The sequence below is a fragment of the Dioscorea cayenensis genome, chromosome 4 (assembly GCF_009730915.1).
Source record: "Dioscorea cayenensis subsp. rotundata cultivar TDr96_F1 chromosome 4, TDr96_F1_v2_PseudoChromosome.rev07_lg8_w22 25.fasta, whole genome shotgun sequence".
Lineage (NCBI taxonomy): Eukaryota > Viridiplantae > Streptophyta > Magnoliopsida > Dioscoreales > Dioscoreaceae > Dioscorea > Dioscorea cayenensis.
The window spans coordinates 6,493,784-6,520,208 of NC_052474.1; the positions used below are offsets into that span (position 1 = coordinate 6,493,784).

A 26,425-nucleotide genomic window follows, 5' to 3' on the forward strand; every position below is an offset into this window, starting at 1 on the left:
TATGAAAGCAAGTATGACATACCAAATACAAATGGGAGAAAACACACACCAATCACTTGAAATATCAGTTGTTCAAATAGAAAGCTGATTCAGATCATAAAATTCAGAATCGCTTCTATGAAACATAGTGAAGTTATCTGTACTCAGACCAAACACCTTATGCGGAGCTCGAATAATACTCAGAACAACAATGGGTACAGCATTACTTGACAAAATACTTTGAAGCCAAATACACAATGGCACCAATCCTACCTTCCCACTTTAATGCAGCTTCTTAGCCTTCAATTGGGCTACTGGAATCTTGGTTATCACCTTGGCATGGAAGACAGCATAATGCTTCTTGAATTCTGCAGTTGCCTTTTCTGCAAATGAGTCCACTTTATCCTCATACTTCTCATAGAGAAAAGGCACAGTGAACAACACAACAACCACTGCATTTTGAGTAAAAAACAATAACACAAGTTAGTAACATGGAAGCCAATGACAACTTGCAATAAGAGAAACATCAAGCAGCCATTACGAATGTAAAACAAGGTTATGAAACTGCAACAGCTTCCAAGGATTGAGAGAACCCATAAGCCAGCAGCCACCTAACAAAATCAAACAATAGCTCAGCAAAATGAAAATAAAGGCACAACACCTAGAAGAAAAGCATTGAATATATAAAAAAGCAGCAATTCACATACAGCAAGAAATTTCTTTAGATCTCGTCCAGCAGCAATCTCCCTAAGAACAGCAAATCCCCTGTTGATCTCATGCCTCAATGAAAGTGCAATGCTGACAAACAGATCTTCAGAAACTTCCACTACAGGGATGTGTGGTGGAGACCTAGCACAAAAGGAACATTAAGTAGATAGAGCTGCATCAAGCCGAGTTCCACCAAGAAAAATCAAAACTTTACAGTATAAATCAGAACTCTAGAGTGAAAAATCAAAACATGAGAATGAGAAAATAAGATGACCAGAAGAACAGGAAAGCAAAAGCTCACTTGTTAATGAAGGTGCTAGCATTAGACCAGAGAAACAAGACGGCAAGAGAAAGAATGAAGCAGTGTCCTATCAGAGTGAGAAAATGGTACTCCATAAGGTCAAACAAGACCCAGATGGCAGTGGCTCCGGCAAGCACGCCGCCGGAGACCTTCTTGTTCCTCCATAAAAGGATATCAGCAGCTGCGCCAAAGGTTTCAAGTCCATTTCAATCAATAAATCCAAAATAAATAAATAAAAAAATATTTATGAACAAAAATTTATAGCAAACAAGTGGGATCCTCATCGAATTGAATTATTTATAAAGTGATCGCGATGAAAGATTCCACCTTTTTCATTGTGACAGCGATTTAGTACATTAAATCCATTCAAAAAGAAGAAGAAATAAAGAAAAAAAAGCAGAGATCACAAGAACTCAAACCATCAAACCATCCGATCAGATCTTATACCAAAGAAAAACAATAATAATAAGGAACAAATAAAAGCTAAAAATAAGCAAATAAACAAGGAAAAAAGAAAGAAAAGGAATGAAAGACGAGAACAATACGTTTGCCGCCGCCGAAGACTTTATGGACGGGTTGCTCACGGCCGAAGAGGCGAAAGATCTTGGCCTTGATGGCAGCGGCGGTGGACTCGTTGTCCGAATCGGAAGAGGAGTCGTGGAGCTTCTCCTTGATCTTCTCCATGAGTGACTCCTCCTTGTGCTCCGCCATCGCAGCTTACTCTTCTCCGCGCGAACAAACACCGGAACGAACGAGAGGGATGAGAGAATGAAAATAAGTTATGAACACTACACAGCCCCTGAGAAACGGAGGTTTATATATGGGCATGATGACAGGAGATGAGATCTGAACCGTTGGATTCGAAACGGGCTTTGGATGCCGAGCCTCTTGGGTCGGGGTTAAAAAGGCCGCGTGGTTGGGGTGATCTTGACGGCCGTTAAGTGTCGTAACGGCAACCAGATTTAGGAAGGGAAGGGTTCTTTTACTTGCAGCCCCTTGGGAAAATAGCGAAATTAATTTGCCAACCACAACAGGAACACTAAAATATACTTCCTCTTGTTCTTTTTTATCCCAAAAAAAAAAAAATTAGTTATTTTACATAATTTAATAAAAAATTAGTTATTTTTTAAAATTACCTCTAATTTATATCTTCACATTTCTCTCTCATATTAAATTTCGAAAAAAATTGAATAGAGTGTTAGGGTAACTTTGGAGGAAAAAAATAATAAATAATTTTTAATGTTAAAAAATGACAAAAACATGGGTTTATGATATATAAAAAACCGAGGGAGTACTATTTTAATTGCTTTTTAAATTTTATTTTTTTATTTTAATTTTATCAATTAAACCTTTTGTGGAGGACCCAAGATCGAATCACATGTTCATACAAGATGAGAGTACATAGGTCGACATTGAGCTCTATTCCCTACGTGTGCATATCCCTAATAGGTGCTTCTCACCATTATAAAAAAAAAATTATTGGAATCTATAACTTTCATCTAATTTTGCATTATAGCTATTAATTTTTTTAAATAAAAAAATAAATAAATCACAATTTATTTAAAAATAATATTATAAAAAATAAAAAAATAAAAAACTAAAACAAAATCATAGTTATCATCTAACTAGCTATTATATTGTTTTCTTTTAAATATGGATATGGAGTGAAAAAATTTATATAAACTGATTCGATTTTTACTTAATTAATATGAATAAATATTAAATTATTTTAAAAATTAATTAGTATTATATACTCTTATATTTTTTATTAAAAAAAATATTCTTTTAAAAAATAAACATAATAAAAATATTTTTTTACTTTTAAATTAGTACCAGATATTGGTTAATATATTATATCAATATTGGTAAAGAAGTGTTGAAAGTTTTACTGGAGATAAAAAGATATAACTTGATTTGTTTTTCAAAGTTTTAAATTAATGGGGGTGAGATTAGTCTAATGATTTTCTTAAAATTCCCTAAATTATAAAAGAAGATGCCGTCAGTACACCGTTGCTTTTTGGACGGTGTGATGTCTACTTTTGAACGGTGTGGTCTGACACTGGCTTGAGACACGTGGCACTGACTGTGCGGCTGTGCTTTAATTCAATTAACAATTATTTTAATAAATTATATTTATCGAAATTTATAAAAATATGGAGTACCTCTTCCAATTTCCTTTTTATTTGTTTTATTTTTATATATTTTAATTTTTTTACTGATTCATTTAAAAATTTTTATGAAATATCAAATATTATTTTTTATATTTAATGCATTTATAAAATTTCTAAAAAATTTGATTTAACTCTATATTTATTAAATAATATTTTTAAAAAATAATTTTGAAAATTTAATATACTTTTTATAAATTTAATATTATATATTTTTAATTAATGTGAATTAGTTAAAATGGACAAATAAAAAAACAGCAAAAATTATTATCTTAAAAAATTTAACAAAATATTTAGTTTTTGAAAAAAAAAACTCTTTAAGAATTTTAATAGATTATTGAGCTTACATGATGAATTACCATGCTTAGTGGATTTTTAAAAGATGGAAAAATAAAATTTTTAATTTATTACAATATCTTATTATTTGCACAATGGCTTGAGCATTCCATCATTTTCAATACTGTGTGATGCCAATGCCATGGAATTGTTGTATTTGAACATAATTTGCTAAATTATTTAGATGGCCATATTTGATATATAAGCAATTTGAAAAATGTATAAAATATGCATAAATGAGATGCTTAACCAAATTACTGAATTAGTAAATATTTTTGTTTTATCTTAGAAAAAAAATGACTATGAAATTTGGAAATTGGTAAATTCTCATTTCACTTTATTTTTTTAAAATCAATATTGCAACTAATCTGAATTTATCTATGGTATTATGAAAATGTTTGCAGGTGTCGGAGTAGTGGTTAGACATAGTATTCCATAATCAAACACCTTTTCTTTTATTTAAATAATATATTATAATAATTTTAAGAGAATATTTAAATTTTTTTCAATTATTGAGGGACGATTTAATGTCGGTCATGAAAGTCTTCTTCAATTTTTGAATATATTGACAACGGAAACTTTTTTGTCAAACAGTCCACCTCTGTCTTAATAATTTGTGTCTTGTACGTATTTTATGTATTATAATTAAAATAAAAATAAAATCCAATTCTTGACAGTCATGAAAAATGACAGACAAAAACCAGCTCAAGGATTATATAAACTTTGGAAAATAATACATACTGACTGTTAGGGACTGTTAAGGGCCGTTTGGTTGGCGATAATGTGCAAACATTATCGCGCATGTACATCTTTTTCATATTACCGTATTTTGGATTATTGGTGGTGGTAATATTGATGGTATCTGTGATTCTTAACTTTTTGAATATTATCGAAAAAAACTTTGGTAATCCCAATTCTCTACCAAAAATAGATGGGTATGTTGGATTCACAAGTGAGTGGTAATCTGAAATATTTTTGACAGAATATGCCATTTGTTTAAATATAATAATTTTCATACTTTATTTGTTGGATAAAAAAATTAAATTTAAATAACATTATTTTTGGAATATGTTTAGCTTCGAAAATTTAATTTTTATCCAAAATTTTATTTTATTTTAAGTTTAAACTTGCATAAAATAGTAGACACAAGGGTATTTTGAGAAATTTAGAATATTACCAAGTTGATTACTATGTAACATGAGTTTCTAACCAAACATGGTTATCGTGAATTACCACAATATTTCTGGGCATATAACATTCTCAATCTTATTACCACGGTAATCTCGTTATATGGTAATATATCATTACCGCGAATCAAACGCCCAATTGGGCCTAAAACAATCAATAAAGTTTATCATGCTTCTTATTGAGGCGGTCTAGATTTGTATCCCAAAAGACGTTGACTATATGCTCTGGAAATGGATTTGTAAAATCTTGAGAACAAAAGACTTCCATCCAAGAGTTTAATCATATTGATGGTGGAAAATCTATTTCAGGTAGGCTAGATACTAATTTAGGATGATCCCTTTTAAAACTAACCCATTGTAGAACCACCATTACATCTTGTCTGAAAGCGTTTTATTCATGTCTGCTTCACGTGTGCGTTTGGATTATCGTAATATAATGAAGTAATAAAGAGGGAGAATGGTATTTGATTGGAGAGCCAATGTATTGGGATTGAGAAATATATATATATATATATATATATATATATAATGTAAAATTATTTTTATGTCTTTAATATAAATAAATTTTTTTTGTTGTTTATAAAATATTTTAAATACATTTGAATTATTAAATTAATTATTTAAATTACTTATTAATTATTTTATGACCTATTTTTTTTTCTTTTTATCTGTCATAAACTCATGTTCTTTTTTATTTGTCATTTTTAAACATCAAGAACCATTTATTATTATTTTTTTTCTCTAAAATTATCATAACACTCTATTTAATTCTCTTCTTGAAATTTAATATGAGAGATAAATGTGAAGAAATAAATTAGGGGTAATTTTGGAAAGATAACTAATTTTTTATTAAATTATATGAAATAACCATTTTTTTTTATATGTGAGATTCAGTTATAGATAAAAATAAATAGAGGGAGTATATTTGAAATAAATATTTATATTTAATATATTAATATTTATTTAATATATTAATATATTGTTATATATATGCACATAAATACATATATTAGTGAGGGATAAAGTGGGTTATTGATACCCATTACCTCTCCATGAATGAACCATTATCTTATGGGGGTTAATGGTAACCCCCCAGGGCAATGATTACCACCCTAAAATATTATTCAAACATGAAGATGGGTGAACCATTACTGCCATCCAAACGCCCCCCTATACTTGGGGATGGTACATCTATTTTTTTTTCCGGCATAACAAATAGCTTGAGAATAGAGTTTATAAGGATGTTTGGTCATCATTTTTTCCCAACTCGATAAATCAATTGATTTTGATTTGGGGCTTCTTTTTAGGTACTTAAATTTATCCTAAATTTTCTATTAGGCCCTATCTTCTAAGATACAAAACTTGTGCACTTATTCCGCCCTTTGCAAGTGACATCGAATATTGTAGTCTACAGAGTCTAGTGCTTAGAAAGTAATAAACCTTTATGATTAGGTCGTTCTATATGTCCTCAATGATGAGGGAATCAGATGTTCCCTAGGTCAAAGATTTTGAAACAACCATTGTCAAAGGAAGATTAACTTGTTTAACTGGTTTGTTTGGGATGGCAAAATTTTGACTTTTGACAACCTGGCTAATCGGGGATTTAATATCTTACCAAAGGCCACATGTTCTTTGCTATGTGCCCCTGTGTGGTTTACATATGGAATAGTTTTGGGCAAATTTTTGGTTTATCACAATTCCCTTCCTTAATGGCTAAGGTTTGGATAACCTGTATTTTTAATCTTGATTTCCTATTCAATGAGTCTTTGGAGCTCCTTATTTGGGTTAATGTCTTAAACATTTGGTTGGATAGAATTTGCTGTGTTTTTAATCAACATATAACTATACCAATCTTGATTATCATGAGGATTGATTACTTGTTTATTTTATTTTATTTTTTTGGGTAGCCTGGGAATAAAAAATGACCTTATTGGAGTACTCCATAAAATGATCAACTGTAATCTTGATTTGTTATGTACCACATTCACCCCTGTAGAGTATCCTCATATCAGTATATCACTAGTTAATATCCAATATTTCTTAAGTAGTGATCCTATCAGTATGTATGTCTCACTCTATTAGGTTATCAGTAACAAAAAGCTCTGTTTATCCTTTTATCCCTCACTCGCGTATATTATGTATGCTTGTTTAGTTGTTCACTCATTGCTTGTGGTTGTAATCTCTCAATATATTATATTCCGTCTATTATTTGTTTTGTTTAGGTTTATTTTTGCATCTTCAATTTTTTAATATAGGTTAGGTAATTAATTTATTTTAAAAATTTGAAAAATAATTGCTCTACTATTCAAAAGATACTAATCTTGTTGAGAAAGAAACCTGACTGAATTGCTTTTTTCTTATATATATATATAATATAATATTGAATAACTAAAAAGAAATCTTCATAATGATTCATATTTAATGCTTAAAAATGGATTTTTTTTTTACACATAAGATTGCATGTGAGATGGAGATGGAATCATGGTGGCACCTGAGTGAACATAAGGACAAGTTGCTTTTTATTTATTAATTCATTTATTTTACTCAGTGGTGTGAATCGTGATTACATAAAATTCCATTTTGTTAGAAGACAAAAAATTAAAGAGCATTTTACCCATGAGGATGACTGAATGAGTAGACATTTCATCAAGTTGTAAGTACTAATGCATAATTAATTCTTTTAAGAAAATAAAGAGCATTTTAGCAAACATAATGAGTAGACATTACCGTCAACTTGTAATTATAGTACATCAAAGGCTCAAAATATTGTTTTCACACAAAACAATAAAGTTTGGGTTTGATTCGGCTACAGTGACTTGACTTGTTTGAACTTGAAGTAGTTGAAGGAAAAAAAAAAGTGCATTGAAGTGGTATTTTTTGAAGTAGTTAGAATTAATATCATTTCTATTAACTATAATATTTATTATATAAAAAATAAAGTAGTATTAAGGTACGGGATTGGAGTTTTTATGTTTCTCCACTTCACTAAAAAGAAAAAATCATAAAATATGTTTAACTTAAAATCATATGAAGTGTTGAAGTCAGATAAATACTTTACTCGTTCTAGAACAGATGAATATTTCAAGTGAGAAAAAATCAAACCATTTTAATAACCTAGTTTATTTTATTTTATTTTATTTTTTATTTTTTTTTGATAAAAATAGATAAATCACATATTTATTAAAATAAAAAACAGTAAACAACAACAGACAACTCAGACAAACAAATAAAACAAAAAAATGGAACAAGAAAAAGTAAGAAGAGGATGCAACACCAGCGGTGTAACAGTCCACAACAGACGAGAGAAAAAAACAACTGGAAAAAACACAGACAAAAGACCCTCGACTAGGAATCGAGGTGACGAAGTCCATCAAGTGGCAACAAATGTCAGCTCAGTCGGGCCAAGAGGAATCACTCGTGAAGATGATGTTGAGTCGAGCTGCTGGCGAGGTCCGCTGATCTTGCGCTCAAGAAGTCGAGGGAGCGCTTGACAGACTGAATGGAATCACTAGAGACTTATTGAGTCGAGTCTTTAGCTGTAGAGCACCAATTAATTAGCATATGTGAAATTTTAAAAAGAATTGATGCTATAGAAATAAAGGTAAGATTGAAATTATGATTGTTCCTTTCCAACCAGGTATTCCAGAAAATTGCTCTAGAAAGAAGGTCCCTAAAAATGTACAGGCGCACATCAAGGGAAGGAATCCAAGTGGACCATACCTGCTCGACAGAATTCAGAAGTGAATTAAGGTTTAGTGTACTCATGGAAAAAGCCCAAATTCTCGAGGTAAAATCACAGTGAATCATAAGATGATCCACAGTTTCTGAGTCTTTATAACACAAAACGCAGGTATCCGTCGCGTTAAGGGAATTGCAGCCTTTCTTAGCGAGGTTGGTCAGAGTAAAAATTTTATTGTCGCTAGCAAGCCAATAGAAAATAGTGACCTTGCTAGGACAATCCACTTTCCAAAAGGAAGGGTAAAGGGGAGAGTGCAATCCACCATCAACAAAAAATTTGTAGAAAGAGAGAACAAAGAAGGAGCCTTTACTATCCAAGGTCTAAATGCTCTTATCATCTTAAGAAGAACAATCAGGAAGTGATTGTATAAGAGGTTGAAGAGCATCCGTAGAGACCTCATGAAAGAAAGACTCGTGAATAGAGAAATTCGAAAAAAGGTGTCTAATAGTAATCCAGGGTGTCAGGCAGTTATTAAATAGGTCATGCCAAATGTCTTTTGGCGCACAATCACCAAACCAGTTGTCAAACCAGAAAAAGGTAGAAGCACCATTGTGAATGGATTTAGAGGTGCAAGCTCTAAAAGCGGGTCAAATTGGGGTAATACCAGCCCAGGAAAAAGGATTTATTTTTAGGCGGAGAATGAAAGAGAGGCCCGGGAAGACCTTTACTCAGGTAATTTAGATGGATGATTTTTGACCAACAACCTTGTTATCCACTGAAGATTTTCCACCACCATTTGGCGAGTAAAGCATTATTGAAGGAATGAAGGTTAAGAATACCCCATCCACCCATGCTACATGACCGACAAATTCTGTCCCAAGCAACTTGGTGGAGACCTTTGGAACCTAGGTCTGGTCCTTTCCAAAGAAAATCTCTATGGATTTTATCTATCTCCTTAATTACCCAGGAAGGTAATTTGAATACAGTCATCCAGTAGGTGGGTATTGATGAAAGAACCGAGTTGAGCAAAGTGAGACGTCCTCCAAGTGAAAGATAGATGGCTTTCGAGGAGGAAAGCTTGGCTCTGATCATCGAGGTTAATTTCGTCCAATCTTCACACTTGGGGAGTTTACCAGAGATTGGGACACCAAGGTAAGTGAGTGGAAGGCAATTCCTGGCACAGTTGAGAATTGAAGCTGAAACTGCACTGGGTTGGTATCCATAATTGGTTGAATAAAGACAACTCTTGTTGAAGTTAATGGTAAGACCAGAGGCACCTTCAAAGAGGTAGAGAATAAACTTGATAACAAGAAGGTCCTCTTGGCTTCCTGCCGAGAAAATGATGAGGTCATTGACGTATTGAAGGTGACAGATGCTGTCTAGGGTATCAATGAGAACACCCACAAGAATTCTATTCCGGAATGCATGAGAGAACATCGCACTAAGGGTGTCAGCAACCAGAGCAAATAAAAAGGGGAAGAGGGGATCTCCTTGATGTAAACCATGTTTGCAGCGAATAACCTAGTTTATTAAAAAAAAACCAATCCAATACTAGTTGTAAGCAAAGAGACATGGCTGCTCCCCTAGCACTATCAGAGGCTGAATGATAAAAATGCAGTTTGATTCCATTTTGGTAAAATGGAGTCATTAAAGTTCAGTATTTTCAATGTGAGGAACTCAAAAAATGATGGATTGTATGTATTCATGTTAAATAGGACATATATAAAGATGATAACATAAAATGGGATGAAACTGCCTATTCTTGATTGTATTTGTTAGGTAATATATTGATCATTACATTTTAAATTATTAGTCCGGAGAAAAACAATAAAGGGCTTTCATTGGGCAAGAAGGTTCTGGACTCTTTCAATTACAAATTATTATTGGATTTTTAGAACATACAAAATTCCATTAAAGTAACAACTATGGCACCAAGTACTATACATATATATATATTGACAAATTGATGATAAGCATTTTTTTATGTTTTTTTTTCATTGTGCTTGAGAGATTTAGAACTCAAGATTTCAAGACCTCCTAAATATAAACAAAGTAGAAAATCATTAGACTATACTTCGGTTCTTTGCTAAAAATGTCTTTATCTTTATAAAATTACATAAATCATAATTATATTAAAAAAAAACTAATAAAACTCTGGCTCATAAATAAAAACGTTAAATAAATTAAAATTAACAAAAGTTTAAATTTTACTTATCGAACAAACATCAGGATTTGCAAATACACCCAAATACTTTATTTTATAAAATTCATTGTTTGTTTGAGTGTATTTTGCAAATCCTGATGTAATTGGGATTACATCATAATAGCTTTTTGGGTGTATTTGGTTTTACGCCCAAATTGGGCGTAAAACCAAATCCTAGGAGTTAAAAACTAATGTATATATATACATACATGCATACATACACATACACATACACATACATATACATTTATATATTTATATAAACATATACAGGTACTTTTACACATATACATATACATACTTATATACATATATGTATATATACATATACTTATACAGATATATATATATATATATACATATATATTCATATATATATATATACACATACACATATATATACTCATATACATATATGCATATATACACATACATACATATATTTATACATATATATATACTCATATACATATATATATATATTCATATATACACACATATACACATGCATTTTCCAATTACAGATTTACAAATCCTTTCAAACAAACATAAAATTTTATAATACAATAATTTCAATTACATCTAACCAAACACAAGATTTGACTGTACTGTATTTTGAAAATCAAGTATTTTTAATTACATTGTAATTAGAAATCCACTACATTTAGAATTACATCCAACCAAACGCCCCCCTAAAAGAAAACAAACACACCACCCTAAACCTGCATACAATGACCCTAACAAACTCACTAATAAAACCATCCAAACACATGTCAAGAAAATAAAAAAAAAAAATTAGGCACATCCAAACCACCATTTCCTCCCAACACACTACCAACCAATTCAACACCCATTTTCACCTCACAATAATAAATATATATTGAAAAGCACAACCACCATTCATCTCTCTCAAACATTCAAACATGCCATCCTCCCCTCCATTACAACGTCTCTCTCTTCTTCCTCTTCTCCTTCCCCTTCTCTTCCTTGCCATGTTCACCAACTCCCAGCCACTAAGCACAAGTGGCAGATGGCTCATTGACACAAGCACTGCAAAGCGCATGAAGCTCCGGTGCGTGAACTGGGCAGCGCACATGCCTGCAGTGGTTGCCGAGGGGCTTGACAAGCAACCACTGAATAGCATCACCATGCGTGCAGCATCACTAGGCTTCAACTGTGTGCGGCTCACTTGGGCCACACACTTGTTCACCAAGGAGCACTATGAGAACCTCACTGTAGGGGAGTCATTGAGGTCTTTGGGGCTTGATAAGGCTTTGGAAGGAGTGAAGAGGAACAATGGAGGGATGGTTGGGATGGGAGTTAGAGAGGCTTATGATGAGGTAGTGAAGGCCATTGGAGATGCAGGTATGATGGTGGTTCTGGATAACCATGTCAGTAGACCTCAGTGGTGTTGTGGTGGTCAGGATGGCAATGGCTTCTTTGGAGACTTGTATTTTGATCCGGATGATTGGCTCATTGGATTGGATTTTGTGGCTAGACGGTTCAGAGGTTATTCACAGGTTCTTTTACAGTTTTACTGCATTTGCTTTAATTTTACCATTTGTTTTTATTTTTATTTTTAAATTAGTAATTGAATTGTTTGTCATTAAAGAAAAAAGATTGATTGCATGAAATAAGCTCTTTTATGACTGATAATTAATAACTAAGGGTTTAGATTGAGAAGCGCATTGTTATTGCTTCACTGCCATATATTTGGATTGAAACAAGTGAGTACAACTCCAATTTTTTTTTTTATAATTTTGAGGAGTAGATTTTAAAGACTGTTCACAATATGTGATTGATTCTGAATATTTCTTAGCTATAATATGTGCGTCAAAAGACCGCTAGAAAGAAAAAAAGCCAAATTGTTTGTTTTAAAACATATCTAATATGTGCGTCAAAAGACTGCAAGTGTGACATTAGAAGAGATGGCGATTGATTTTGAATATTTCTTAGTTCTTGTCAAAGTTGGTGAGACATTTTCTCTTTTGAGTACCGTTCACAAGTTTGACATTTGTCGTTGATTGAAAAATACCATTTTTTTTTTTTTTTGCTTTATCTTTTTAACTTGTGCATGCTTAATTTCTTAATTGATTTCTAGAGCAAACACGAGGTCATTAAATAGTAGTCAGATCTGTTCTGATAGTTAATGGGAATGGAATTTTGGGAGTGTCAATAAAAAATCATCCAGATTAATGAAGTCAAATCTCATGATCTCATTGATTAGAATTTCTGCAGGTAAGTGTTGTGACTGGCTTCTTTGCAACTGGCTTGATTTAAAAGAACAAGCGCTCATATCAAACATTTTTTTATTGTTCACCTAACTAGTAATATTTGTAACTAATTGTTGGGTTTGACCAATTTAGTAATAATATACAGTAGAGAAAGGTTTGAATTTACAGAATGGTTCAACGCTAATTTAATAGAGAAGACCAAAACACATGGGAGTTAGTAAGGATTGTTCATCCAACTAATTCCTAAACTATATATATATATATATATATATATAGAAAGATAAAATTTCTAGATGTTTATGACTACTAGTAAATTCAATGCATTGTCAGCATGTGTTGCTCTTAATAAAACTTCAAATTGTGCTTTAAATAGTCAAATTTGACAACCTACGCTGGTTTAATTTGAATTTAAAATGAACCTTTTTTATGCAGAGTTACGTCAGTGAATCAACAAAAATCCCAGTAAAGATATCTTGTTAAAATTTCTGCTAATATTCTGCCCTAGAATTCCAAAAGAGAGTTCCCCTGCATCATGTCTTACATTGCAGCTCTGTTCTCACAGTGGTTCTCTCATTTTTATCATTCATATTATTTAGTCTTATTTCAACTTCATAAATTGACTGATGTGATAATGTTAGTTACTATACATGCTACATGTAAACCATATATATATACACACATATATACTTCATGAAAAACCACCCTCTAAAAATTTTGGGTTGTTGATTAACTTGCAGGTGATAGGAATGAGCATGCGCAACGAGCTGCGAGGTCCAAGGGAAAGTCAGGAAGCATGGTATAGAAACATTACTGAAGGAGCAAGCAGAATTCATGAAGCAAACCCAAATGTACTGGTCATAGTCTCAGGCTTGCACTATGACACTGATCTCAGTTTTTTACATCACCAACCTTTGAATTCTACCTATGACAATAAGCTAGTTTTCGAGGTACATTGGTATTCCTTCAGCATACGGCGGGACTGGGCGAACAAATCACCGAACATTGTTTGCTCTAGTGCAACCAAGAAGTTGGAACAACAAGCCGCATTTTTAGTAAAGAATGATGATGATGGTGATGGTGGCACACCATTGTTTGTTAGTGAGTTTGGAGTGGATCAGAGAGGATGGAATAGAGCAGATAATAGATTTCTCAGCTGTTTTCTGATGTTTGCTGCTGAGAAAGATCTTGATTGGGCATTGTGGGCATTGCAAGGGAGTTACTACAAGAGGAATGGAGTTGTTGGTCTTGATGAAACTTATGGAGTTTTTGATTTCAATTGGGATCAACCAAGGAATCCAAAGTTTCAGCAGAGGTTTAGACTCATCCAACAAATGTTGCAAGGTATGCCTGACTGCTTGCATAATTATAACTTTGTAAGATGCTTATTTAATATTAATTTATTTCTTGAATGCAGTTTCTGATTCATCGTCTAATGCGACATACCAAATAATCTATCATCCACACTCTGGAAAATGTTTAAATGCCGATGAAAACAATAAGGTGTTACTAAGTGATTGTCAGAAGAAAAGCAGATGGAATTACAATGGTGAAGGATCTCAAGTTCAATTGGTTGGATCAACAAATTGTTTACAATTGGTCGGGGATGGTCTTCCGGTTGTGCTATCATCCGAATGCGACGATAATCGGAGCACATGGAAGGCAGTTTCCGAGTCCAAATATCAAATATTTGCAAAGGATTTGCAAGGAAGAGCATTGTGCTTGGAAGGGAACTCAACAGAGGCCTCAATCTTGACAAAGGAGTGCCTCTGCCTGGGAAATTCTACTTGTTCTGAGAATCCTCAAGTCCAGTGGTTCAACTTTGTTCCCTCAAATATACCATAAATTTTCATAGATTTTTCTGCTTGTTGAAATTGTCATTATCATTTATCTGAAAAGTTAGCACACTTGTAATGTTTTCTTAAAAAATAAAAATTGTTTCTTTCTTTGAGTTTTTTTTTTTAAAAAAAATAAAATAAAAGAGCCACATGAATGGATTCAAAACAGGCATTAAAGATCTTTGGAAGCAAGTCTAACATATGACAAATGACAACACAGAGAGGGAGAGCATAAAACTTTATTGTGGCTTATAATTCATCACCATAAGACAAGCAGACAAAGAGCATCCCTAACGTACTAATCTTTGCAGCACGCTTAGTGGAAAGACCTCTCTAGTGTGAACAAAGGAAAAGAGCTCATCTCTTTTAATGTCTTTGAGCCAGAAAGACCAAAAAGCATGAGCCAATACCAAGGTCTTCTAACTCTCTATCTCAAAGTCTTTTATGCTTGCATGAATGCAAGCTCCTTTGCATGCCAAAGTGAACAGTGAACTTGTGTCTTTATATTTAAAACAACTGTTTTAAGGAACCAGTTTGAGCCTTCTTCTGTGAATTGAGTCAATCGTTGTGTACATTTATATACAATAGAATTTGAATGGCAAGTTTGGGAACAACATGTTGAACTTTATTTATATCATTTCATACTCTTTAATTATATCATTTCTACCTATATCTTTGTCTATGTCATTAGTGCTTTTATCTGTTATACTAACTTTTTTTTATGTACTTGGATTTCTTTTTCTATAATGCTAACCTATCATCATAGATGGGTTGATTTAACTAAACGCTTGGATTTATACGAAAAAAGAAAAAGAAAATTGCCTTATGGGCTTTGTACTTTAACTTTAGCTCATCATTAACTCTTTATATTTTATCAATTAAATATATACACGATATTAAAAAAAAAAGTTATTATTTAGTCACGAGTGATGCTATTTTTACATAATAGATTTTTCCAAATAATATATATGCTCAACTTGTTATCCACATTCTCATCCACATCATTATTTTTTTTTATATAAACTTTCAAATTTAAATCTTAAAAATACTTAAATTCTTAAAATTTTAAAAAATATATAAAATTATATTTAAAATCTATACCCTAAAAATTTAAAAACTTAAACCCTAAATAATAAATACTAAACCCTAAATCCTAAGCCCTAAACCCAAAACCCTAAATCCTATACCGGGTGGAAGTTTCCGGTTTATTATTTACAAGTTTTTATCTTTTATGATTAAATGTTTACATTTAGGATTTAGATAATAAAAAAATTATTTTTTTAAAAAAGAAGAGATAAAGAAGGAATGACGTGGATGCTGACATGGATGCCAACTTGACATCCACATCATTCGGAAAACTTATTCGGAAAATCTATTTGGTAAAAATATCATTACTCTTTAATCATACACTAAAAGGGATTAGTGAAAACACATAGGCATTATAGCGGCTGATAGTTTTAATACTTGTATAGATGAATTAATCTCTAATGTCAAGCTATAATTATGTTTCTTCATTCATTCATATTAATAAATTAGATACATTCCATATAGAAATTAAGTGTTTTAAACTCTAGACTATTATTGTAGTGATAGTATCTAATTTTATTTTAAAATTATTTTTATGAAATATAAACAATTTACGCTAGGATGTACATAGATGTAGAGTTACTCTTAACATATATGTGTCTTCACTTTGTGTGAAATGATATTCAAACTGATTTTTTTAATAAAATACAAACACTCTACATAAGGAAGCTGATGTTAATAGACCAAGAGTTTGTTAGTTATTTTAAAAAATTTAATAAAAATTAATTTTCAGAAAAGAAATATTCTTCCCTGCTAATTAATAACTTGAAAACTTTATTCTTTGAAGGGAAATAAATAAAGGTAAAAGTAACAAATATTGCACCAAAGTTGCTTCCTCATATCACAAGTCACTTTTGCCGCATCAAATCAAAACAAATTGTGTCACAGAACGCAGATAAACTATAATTAAAAATATCACAGTAAGATAACAAACATAAATTGCTGTCATTATTCTTTCATCTCCTTGTTTGTTGTCTTTTGAACTGAATGGACACTACTTTTAAAAAGGAAATTGTTAACAAGTAAATATTCCCACACCAAGAAGACCACAGCAGCGTTTCCAAGGTTTCAGAATCTGTCAGCACTTTGTCTTATCAAAACCATGAAAGAGAGAAACACAAAGATAATGCCCAAAGACACTTTTGTCTTTCTCCCTCTTTGGCATCCCTTTTGTATATTATTAAAAATAAAAATTTGAAACTTTATTTAAAATAAATATATATATGTATAGAGCAGGAGCCAGCCAAGTAATTTCATGCATTTTCTGAGCTTTCCAATGAAGGGGAAACTTTGGTACATCATACAAACTTAATTACAAGTCCAAAAAAAGAAGACACAACTAGACAATGCTTAGAAAAAGCACACTCTTTCTTCACTTTATCTTTCTGAAAGACATACCTAAAAGACCTCAAAAGCAGCTTAAATATCTTTTCATTGCAACCCTTTATCTTTTGCCAACCTATTAAAAGTTCTAATTGAACTTCAACTGGTTTATCTCTCCCGGATCACTGTTAGACCTCACCAGCTGCAACTCTGACCCTGCAATAAATAATAATCACAAGGAAAATAAATAAATAAATAAATAAAAAAGAAAACCACATTTGAGAGATTACAAAGAAAATATAAAAGTTTTGAGGGGTTTAAAAGAAAATACTACCTTTCTCTGCATGGAAAGAACGCTTACAGTGTGCAATGGCGCTCTGAATGCCGTCCTGCTGCTGGAGCAAAGAATCATCTCGCCGGCGAGGCGGTGACCGGACGGCAGCCACGGCGGAAGAAGCTGACCTACTCTTCCCGAGACGCCGACGTACTGTTTCCAACCTCAAAGGTGATGAACTCCCACCACCCTGCCATTTTTCACCATCTTTTCTTCCATTCTTCTCAACAGCAACCACTGAAGCAACTTGGCCGGAGGAGAACCTTAACTTCTTTATCTTGTTGAAATACTTATTCACTACTTCCTTGGAGGACTTGATTTTCTCATTGTTTTCTCTGGTGAAAAGAGAGACAAGAGGGACTTGTTCAACTTTGAATCTGATGAAGTAGTTAGCAGGAGTAGTATTCTGGCTCTTTGGTTTTGGAGATGAAGGATGAATACTAGTGGGTTTTGGTTTCTTGGAACCAGCTAAAGCGAAAATACGGAACTTGGATTTGAGAAGAGATGATGGGAATGGATGGGGTTTGGAGTGGGACGTGTACTCTAATGAGAAGAGATTATTGGAAGGGGACAAGGAAAGGGTGGAGTTCTCAGAGTCCTCAGAGTCTTCATCAGGGATGGAGAACTCTAAGTCAATGAAGGGGCCTTCATCATGGTCTTCCTCTTCTTCTTCAGTGGAAGAGCTCCTGGAGTTGAGGATCATGCTGAGAGACTCCATGGTAGCAGCTAGAGATCAAGGGAAGTTTGGCACTTGGCAGGAGGGTTTTTAAGTTGTTGTTTATGAGTGGGTACTCTACTCTAGTTGCTTTTCAGTGTATTGAGTAGTGAAAGGTTGGAAATAGGCTTTTGACGAGACAAGTGAGAGAGAGAAGTTGGTGTGTGTGGTATGTTTGCAGGGTGATCACGTGAGTGGTGGTAATTCAGAAGCGTCAGAAATGAAACGAGAAGAGTGCGCTCTTGAGTGGTTTGGTTTCATTCTGAATGGACGTTCTCTGTGAACAGATTAAGGCATCATCAGGCTTTGGACCTTTCAACTGCTTTTACTTAAACCACGAGACCAGAGAGACACTGCTCTCTCTCTCTCTCTCGTTTATCATGTTTTGAATGTTTTCTTGTTATGCATTCTATTTTCTTTTTTTTTAAAAAAAAATTAAACAAAGAAACTCTTCTTATATATATATATTTATTTTCAATATGTAAGAAACTTTTAATGTCGGTGGGAATAGTTTGTTGGAGAAGGATTCAAAACAGAAATGATTTAGAAATGTTAGCAATAGATATGGGGCAGATAGGCAGTAATCAGTACTCATAAGCTGTCTATCATGAGATTCAAGAATTAGTAGCTTCTCAAAAGCCTAACATGCTTGGACTATATCTATATCTCATTCATAGCACCAGAATTTGTACTTGAGTAATGAAAATGTGGGCTCAAATAATCATATATAGTTTTAAAAACATTTGAGATAAGTAGAAGTTATTTATGTGTGTACCCAATTTCATGGAGTTTCTTTTGAGAAAGAAAAGTAATTTTTTGTTTATTCTTTCTAGGTGCATGTCATGTACACTTCAAAGCAAAATGTTGCTCGCTCGCAATGTATTCTATTTATTAACTTGAATCAATAGTATTTTGTCAGAGTATATCCTTACTTCTTCCTTCATTTGCTGTTCTGGGAATAAGACCATTGCTCATCTTCATTCATTCAGGTTCTGTTTCCTGCCATGCTTGTTGTCTGTGGTCACTCCTTTTTCTTTGTTTTGTATGTTTTATTTTTCTCTCCGTTTTTAATGGGTTTTATATGTTGTTTTGTATATATATATATATATATATATTAGTAAATGTTTTGTATATCTTGACTCTTTGTATCTTTTATCTTTATGGGCTTTTAATTTAAGTGATTTATTCTTTATTTTTTTTTAAAAAAAAAAGCTTATCAACTAGACCATTAATAATTTGCTAGTCATCTCACAAATACACGGCTGGAGCTCCCATTTCAATGATTTGTTAATTCTAACTCTTAGGATTGACAACTTCTAAAAGAAGTTGAATGTATAATATATTTTAAATATATTGATAGTGTTTTTTTTCTATTTAAATGTTAGTTGATATCCTTTTTATTGACATAAGATAGGCAAACCATTCACCTTAACTAATTAATTTTGTAAGAACGAGTTAATCCCCCTAATCTCTTACTTGATAAAGAAAATTAAGCGTTACTATCCTCAAATGTAAATTTTGTAATATCAGTTGATGTTGCTTTAATTTTTTTCATCAGAGGTTTATATGTATATATTTTATTTAAATCCAATGATCATCCCAAATCCTATACAATCATTTTAAAGACTTTCTAAGTAGGAATACTTTCTTAATAAGCAGGCCAGTGGGAAAAAAGATATATGAGCTTATTGGTTTGAACCAAAGAGCATGATGACCTTGTTGGAATTCAAGCTAAGAACTTTATTGCAAAGCCTAAGAGGAAAGATCAATCCACTAATTAGAAAGAATATGATGGATGCTGATACCAAAGTTATTTTAAAGCTTAATTGGCCATCACAAAGTAGAATGCGCATGATATGCTTTGGAGATAATGCCCTTTTTGTTTGGCAATTGTCTTCGAATATGGTACTTAACCCATTTGTTTGGGGGATAAATGTTATTCCTCCGACCAAACAATTTGGTACAAGGATTATTCTTATTTTATCTTTTAAAATTTTATACAAGTCTAACGTAAAGTTTTTCCTTGAACTCAAACTTTTATCCACCAACCAAACACACTTTGGTTGGAATATTAAGTTTAGGGTTGAGGAGAATTTTTATAAGTATGAATATTGCTATGTACAAATTTGGAGGAAAAATATTAATATGTTAGAGAAAAAAAAACTCAATTATGAAGCTTTAACCACTGTGAAAGATGGTTAAATATCTTAAGTGGACACGGTACTATATATAATCATTTTTTATTTCGAATATCAAACTTCAATTTATATCATTATGGTCACTTAATTTTAATTTTTGTTCATTGAGAGAGTATCAAAATAATTTGAACGAGAATTTAATGACATGCATGAAATATTTATCATGTTAATGTTAGCCTGCACCATCATCTACATACGCGGATATGACACGTCACTAAAGGGGGTCATCTTACCACTCTTGCTGACACGACACATGCCATTTCGAATATCAAATCTTCAATTTATATCATTTTGGTCACTTAATTTTAATTTTTGTTCATTGAGAGAGTATCAAAAGAATTCGAGCGAGAATTTAATGACATGCATGAAATATTTATCATGTTAATGTTAGCCTGCACCATCATCTACATACGCGGATATGACACGTCACTAAAAGGGGTCATCTTACCACTCTTGCTGACACGACACATGCCATATTGGCCACGTGGCTCTTTTTTTTGATAATGTGGCATATTCACATATGCAGATGACACGTGAGTTGCTGTTGAAATGACAAATCCGGCATAAATGTCTTTCAAATTCTGTTTGGAATTCCCTCGGTATCCTCCTAGTAAACATAAATTAAAGTTGGATGACCAAAATGATATAAACTAAAATTCGATGCGCAAAATGAAAAATGACTATAGTATAGAACTCACCCAAAAAATTTACCTAGTAAAAGATAGGACAACAGTTTAATAATTGTATGTTTGAGCAGTTCCTTAGAATACAAATTTAAGGATTGTTACAGTGTAAGAGTGTTATCCTGACTTCTGTGTCAGGAGAGCATCTACTATCCCTAAACAAACAAGGGTTAGAGTTTTCAAAATTATAATGCCTTTTTTTTAGATGGAAATCACAACCCACTAAATACTCAACCATGTTTTGGAAAAAAATCCAGCCCTCAACCTCTTGCATAGAAAATAAACTTATTACCATCCGTCTATTGTGCTGATGATAGTAATTAATATAGTCTATAAAAAAATAGTTTTACAAAAAAAACAGAATGAGTAACAAAATTTTTTGTAGAATTAAAATAAGTATATTATCCATTGTGCCATAAATCTTCATTGATCTCATGTGGGAGGATGTCATTTTTCTCCCCTTCAAAGTTGTATAGTAGTAAAGATTTATTAACTCGATTTAGGTCATGAAATATATTGTAGGCGTACACATGATAAGACTCTAATAGCCCCATGTGATGTTTGATTGAGTTCATAAATCTCTATGTGATTGCTAAGCCATCATAACTAGTGCACTACTGTACACATTTGCCTTTTGATATTTTCTTGTGGGGTAGAGCTTGTTGTATTTGTAAAAAATAAAATAAAATAAAATAAAACTTCATTGATATTGGCAGGAAAGGCATTATCATAAAATTGCAAAGATTAATTTGCAGCTAGGACATAGATCTTCTAAGCACTGTGATAACCTTCTCATGAATCCAGAGAGGAATTGAAGATTGTTGGGCTAATAATATTTGGTTTGGAGCAGACCAATATCAAATGGTTTTAATCATATCTAGACATGTTTCTCAAGCAACGCTAATGAGATGAAAATTGATTAGTGTGGAAAATTCAATCTCAAGAAAAACGAGAATTTAATTGCAAAGATCTATTTGGAGTATAAGATTAAGATAGATTTTTTACTTTATTTTTTATTTTAAAAATATTTTATGGTTTTCTTTGGCAGGTTTTTTCATTTATTTCATGTGCAACCTTGACCAAGGAGGTCATATTTTCTCATGAAAAGGTTGTTGGTTTATATTGTACGGCGTTATATGGTTGTGGCTATCTGGTAGTACTCCATTGTATTGGTGCACGGTGAGTTAATTAATTTTTTTTAGTTAATTGATTTTTTTCAATTCGTTGATTTTCATTTGATTATATTGCTAGTAATCCATTATCTCATAGCTTAAAGTGGGATTAGATAATTATATTTTTTACCTCGTTAGCAGCAATTTTTTAAAATTTTTAATAAGATGGGTAAACCACTCACCTCAACTATTATGAATAAGAGTTGATCCCTCAACCTCTCACATGAGTTACTGCCCTGTCTACTACAAGGATAGTTTACTAATTAGCAAATCTCAAACTATCATTTTAATGAATGTTTAATGTTTGTAAGCTACCAACAAAACTCAAGGCATCCATTTATTTTAATTTTATATATATATATATATAAATAAGCTATAAGTATTTTCATTTAAAAGAAACTAAAGATGCTCAAAGATGTGGAGTTAATATCTCAACATATATGTAATTTCACCTCATGTCAGTTTTATGGTTTAATATTGAGTCTTCTTTAAAACGAACATCCTACATAAAAGATCTGGTACCAATAAATTAAAAGGTGTTGGCTCACTCTATCATAAGTTCATTATTTTTTTAACATAAAGAAGAATTTATATGGTGGTCAATGTATATGAGGATAAGTAATCTAGGGTCGTCCACAGTAGCCGTTGGGTGGTAATCCGACAGTACTGGTCATCATGAATAATATTAAAATGCTTTCTACAATGTCGCACAATATTTGTAAACAGTAAAGGGTGTGCAGTACATATATAAACAAACAACCATTGGATGATGATCCAGTGGCTGTGATTAAGCGTTCATCAAGAACAATAATCTAGAGGCGTACCTAGATTATCTTCTCTCATTATATATATATATATATATATATATATATATATATATATATATATATATAACATACTAATGTTCTTTCACATTCCATTTGAAAACCGTCCGGATGAGCATTCAAATTTGGACATGCAAGAAGTCCACAATGAGTAGCCATGGGTTTCATAAAGCTGCTCCTAATTTTCTTTGGTGATTTGGAATTGGAACAAAGAGATATGGAGGGTGTGTTTGTTTGTTTTGCTAGTTGGTTTTTAATGTGATCAGCAAGAATTCGTCCTAAGGCAATTAATTTGATGGTGATTTATGGGCAGTTGGCGGACTTATGAGGTATGAGGCACCATGATAAATTTACTCAAAAGTCAGGCTAGGTTAGTTAGTGATTTTGATGATTTAAATGCCACCTTAAATAGTGATTATGATCAATTTAACAAATAAATGTAATGACATCTCTATAAGATTGTCAAGTTAAAAAATATTAAATATAAGAGTTTTTTTTATTCAAAATTGCTGCATAATGTCATCTCTCTCCATCATATCGCTCTTTCTATAATAGAAAATATATTAAAAGACCTAAAATATTCTGAAAGCTCTATTTTATCTCCTCTTGGGTGTTCCGTGTCGGTAGGAAGCTGCACAAGGACTTCCAGAGACGCTTATATAAAAAGAATAAATTAATTAATAAAACTTAATTTATTTTCCAATCTTATTTAAACATGATGTGGAATTATGAAATCCTATGGCCTATCTTATTTGCTTTTAACATAAGAAATTACTAGCACTTGATAAATAAAGAACTGTCATTCTAAATTACCATAAGACTAAATTTAAAAAAGACATTCTATAAGAAAAGGACAACCAACCTATATAAGAATAAAAACTCTAAAAATACAAACCATCCCAATTACATATGTAACTATATAAAACCTATGCTTTTAATTCAATAATAAAGAAAAAAAAACCTTCAAAGCCAGACGCGGTGTACACAATTCTGATCCAAAATAGACTGATTAATCACAGCAATATTGAGACTGCAATTCATCATAACATCAACATGATGTTTGAAAATCCCAATAATCTTAACCCTCCCACCGATCATGGTTGAGCTCTTAATGGCCACAGCACCGGTCAAAGCCTCGGTCACAAGATCCATATCCCCGATCAACCGATCACCGAGCACATCCACAGTCATGTTGGTCCGCAACGTCCTATCCGCGCGCGCGTTCCCTGGTGGACCATACGCAACCCCGACCAACCCATCTTTGTAGTACACCGAGGTCGTGGTCGACCCGAACTTGAACGAGGCCGCGTTCGGGTTCTTGACCGAGATGTCGGCTATGACGGTCATGTTGAACCCGGTCGATGGGGTTGGGGAGGTGGCGAGGGCGCTGAGGCCTTGCATGGTGATGGAGTTGAGTGTTAGCACGGGTTCTTTGACTTTGAAGACGGTAAAGGCGAGGATGATGAGGATGATACCGATGAGGATGAGCACGGCCGTGCAGGAGACGCAGCAGAGGATGCAACGACGGCGGTGGCGCCGGGGTTTGGTCGAGGGGTTTTCTTGGTCTGGGGATGGGTGGACGGCAGCCGAGAGGGCTAGTGGGATTACTTGTTCTTGTTCGGAAGGCATGTTGTTGTTGTTGGAGTGAGTAGTATGAGGGAATATGGGATGTGAAAGTGGTGTTGTGGTTCAATGAATGGGCTTGCTTGATATTCAGAAAGAAGGATTTCATTTAATGTTAGTATGGTTGGTGAGTAAGGAAGGGGGGTTTGAATTTAGAATTGGGATTGAGAGGGCACGAGTGTGGCAGCGTTTACTTACTTGTGGTCTAGAAATCTGTGGTTTGATTTTATTAATTAATTCACAGTGAATGAGAATTTGATCTTCCACCAACAATTGGGAGTCTTTATAAAAGATGGCAATATGTCTTCTATGTATTGACGAAAAAAACTCTCAATAATTTTTTATTCACTGTGTTAAAAACAAGTTTTACTCCTATTTGAGGACATTTTTTTTAATGTTTTTTTTTACTAATTGATAATATTCGAGGAGTTTTAAAGTACCTCAATGGCAAAGGTAAAAGATTGATAATTTATTTTCTTCTAAAATTTAATTTTCTTTTAAAATAATAATTAAGAGTTTTAGTTTGTTCATCTTTTATTATCAAATAATTTATAATATAAATGATTTTTTTAATAAATTTGATTTAATGAAAATGGATGTTCACACTAATTTAATCTAATTCAAATTAATTGATATTTGTGTTATTCTAACCATCTGACTAGAAACTTTCTAAAATGATTTAGCGGATTTATTAAAAATAACTTTTTTTTTGTGTCAAGATGAACGGCTAAGCCTCTAAAAAAGGCAGAGACTGCACAAACTTCGACGGAGCAAATGAGTCCCGCCTACCAATAAACCACTTAGTTGTTGCTATATCAATTTTTTTTCACTACAATAAATAACAAAAAACCATACATAATATATAAATTTATAGCCTATTATTTTGATAATAGATCATATTAATAATCATTTTATTTTGTATACATAAATAAAACATTATGTAGAAATTTTTAGAATTTTTAAATGATGATTTAATTTTTTGAAGTTTTCAATTATTATCTGATATTTTTACTTAATTTTTATTAATCCATGTTGCTACAAAATTCCATTTATATATGTTTTTTTTTTAATTTTTTTTCCAAATAACAAGACTTAGATTATTGAGTATTTATAGATAGCACTTGCGGCCTTGCTAAAGAAAAACTAAAGGAGCTTCTTAAGTTCTCTTTGAAACATAGGATAAAAAATAAAAAATTATTGACCATGGACAAAAAAAAAATTCTATCAATTAGAACAAATGGAATGCATCTTCTCTATATGTTAAAAGCATGCAAAGATGGTATAAATATTTAATTTATTAATAATCAAATCCAATGATAACCTTATTTATTACAAACTTAAGCTCATTAGAATCAACCAACCATCAAATATGTACATTCCACATTTAGATGCAAACATCAAATTGATATTAATACCAGTTAAATTTAGGTAATGTTAACCATTGCGGTGTATGTCCTACTAGTGCTGGAGGCATCCTTGAAAACGTAGTTTCAAGTTCATAAGCTATACCTGCATTTATTGACTATCTAACAGCCAATTTAAACCATTGATACCAAAACCAATTCATCCATATTGGTGCAGGGTTAAAGACTAAATTAGCTAATTTGAACATCATGCCCAAAAACTAATAAAGATGAGAGGGAAGTATTGGAGTTTAGCCACAAAGAATAAAGAATCTAAAACATTTAAATATGGATTTAATTCCTTGAGGTGTTGCCAATACTTTATATATATTTTTATATATATTGTTTTGCTTCAGAATGCAGTAATTATAACAAGTAATCTGTCGCTTTTAGATGAAATATCTTTTGGTCATTCATATTATTGAACATATTTA

The 26,425-nt window shown here is 32.3% G+C and overlaps 4 protein-coding genes across 4 annotated transcripts; 1 reads left to right on the top strand and 3 right to left on the bottom strand.

Moving 5' to 3' along the window:
• LOC120257955 (reticulon-like protein B3) lies at positions 1-1,780 on the bottom strand. The gene is made up of 5 exons (XM_039265265.1): positions 1,534-1,780; positions 989-1,169; positions 687-828; positions 521-590; positions 1-431 (listed from the first exon to the last, which is right to left on the bottom strand). The coding sequence occupies exons 1-5, from the start codon at positions 1,697-1,699 to the stop codon at positions 262-264; spliced, it is 729 nt and encodes a 242-aa protein (XP_039121199.1). The 5' UTR covers positions 1,700-1,780; the 3' UTR covers positions 1-261.
• A 9,495-nt stretch (positions 1,781-11,275) lies between these two features.
• LOC120258244 (glycosyl hydrolase 5 family protein-like) lies at positions 11,276-14,690 on the top strand. Its single transcript, XM_039265600.1, has 3 exons — positions 11,276-12,081; positions 13,533-14,136; positions 14,210-14,690. Exons 1-3 carry the CDS (start codon positions 11,485-11,487, stop codon positions 14,635-14,637), a joined length of 1,629 nt encoding a protein of 542 aa, XP_039121534.1. The 5' UTR covers positions 11,276-11,484; the 3' UTR covers positions 14,638-14,690.
• A 2,303-nt stretch (positions 14,691-16,993) lies between these two features.
• On the bottom strand, positions 16,994-18,386 carry LOC120258227 (probable membrane-associated kinase regulator 5). The gene is made up of 2 exons (XM_039265588.1): positions 17,374-18,386; positions 16,994-17,255 (listed from the first exon to the last, which is right to left on the bottom strand). Exons 1-2 carry the CDS (start codon positions 18,089-18,091, stop codon positions 17,188-17,190), a joined length of 786 nt encoding a protein of 261 aa, XP_039121522.1. The 5' UTR covers positions 18,092-18,386; the 3' UTR covers positions 16,994-17,187.
• A 5,409-nt stretch (positions 18,387-23,795) lies between these two features.
• Positions 23,796-24,867, bottom strand: LOC120259069. Its single transcript, XM_039266603.1, has one exon. It carries the CDS (start codon positions 24,592-24,594, stop codon positions 23,929-23,931), a length of 666 nt encoding a protein of 221 aa, XP_039122537.1. The 5' UTR covers positions 24,595-24,867; the 3' UTR covers positions 23,796-23,928.
• Between the last annotated feature and the right edge of the window lie 1,558 nt (positions 24,868-26,425).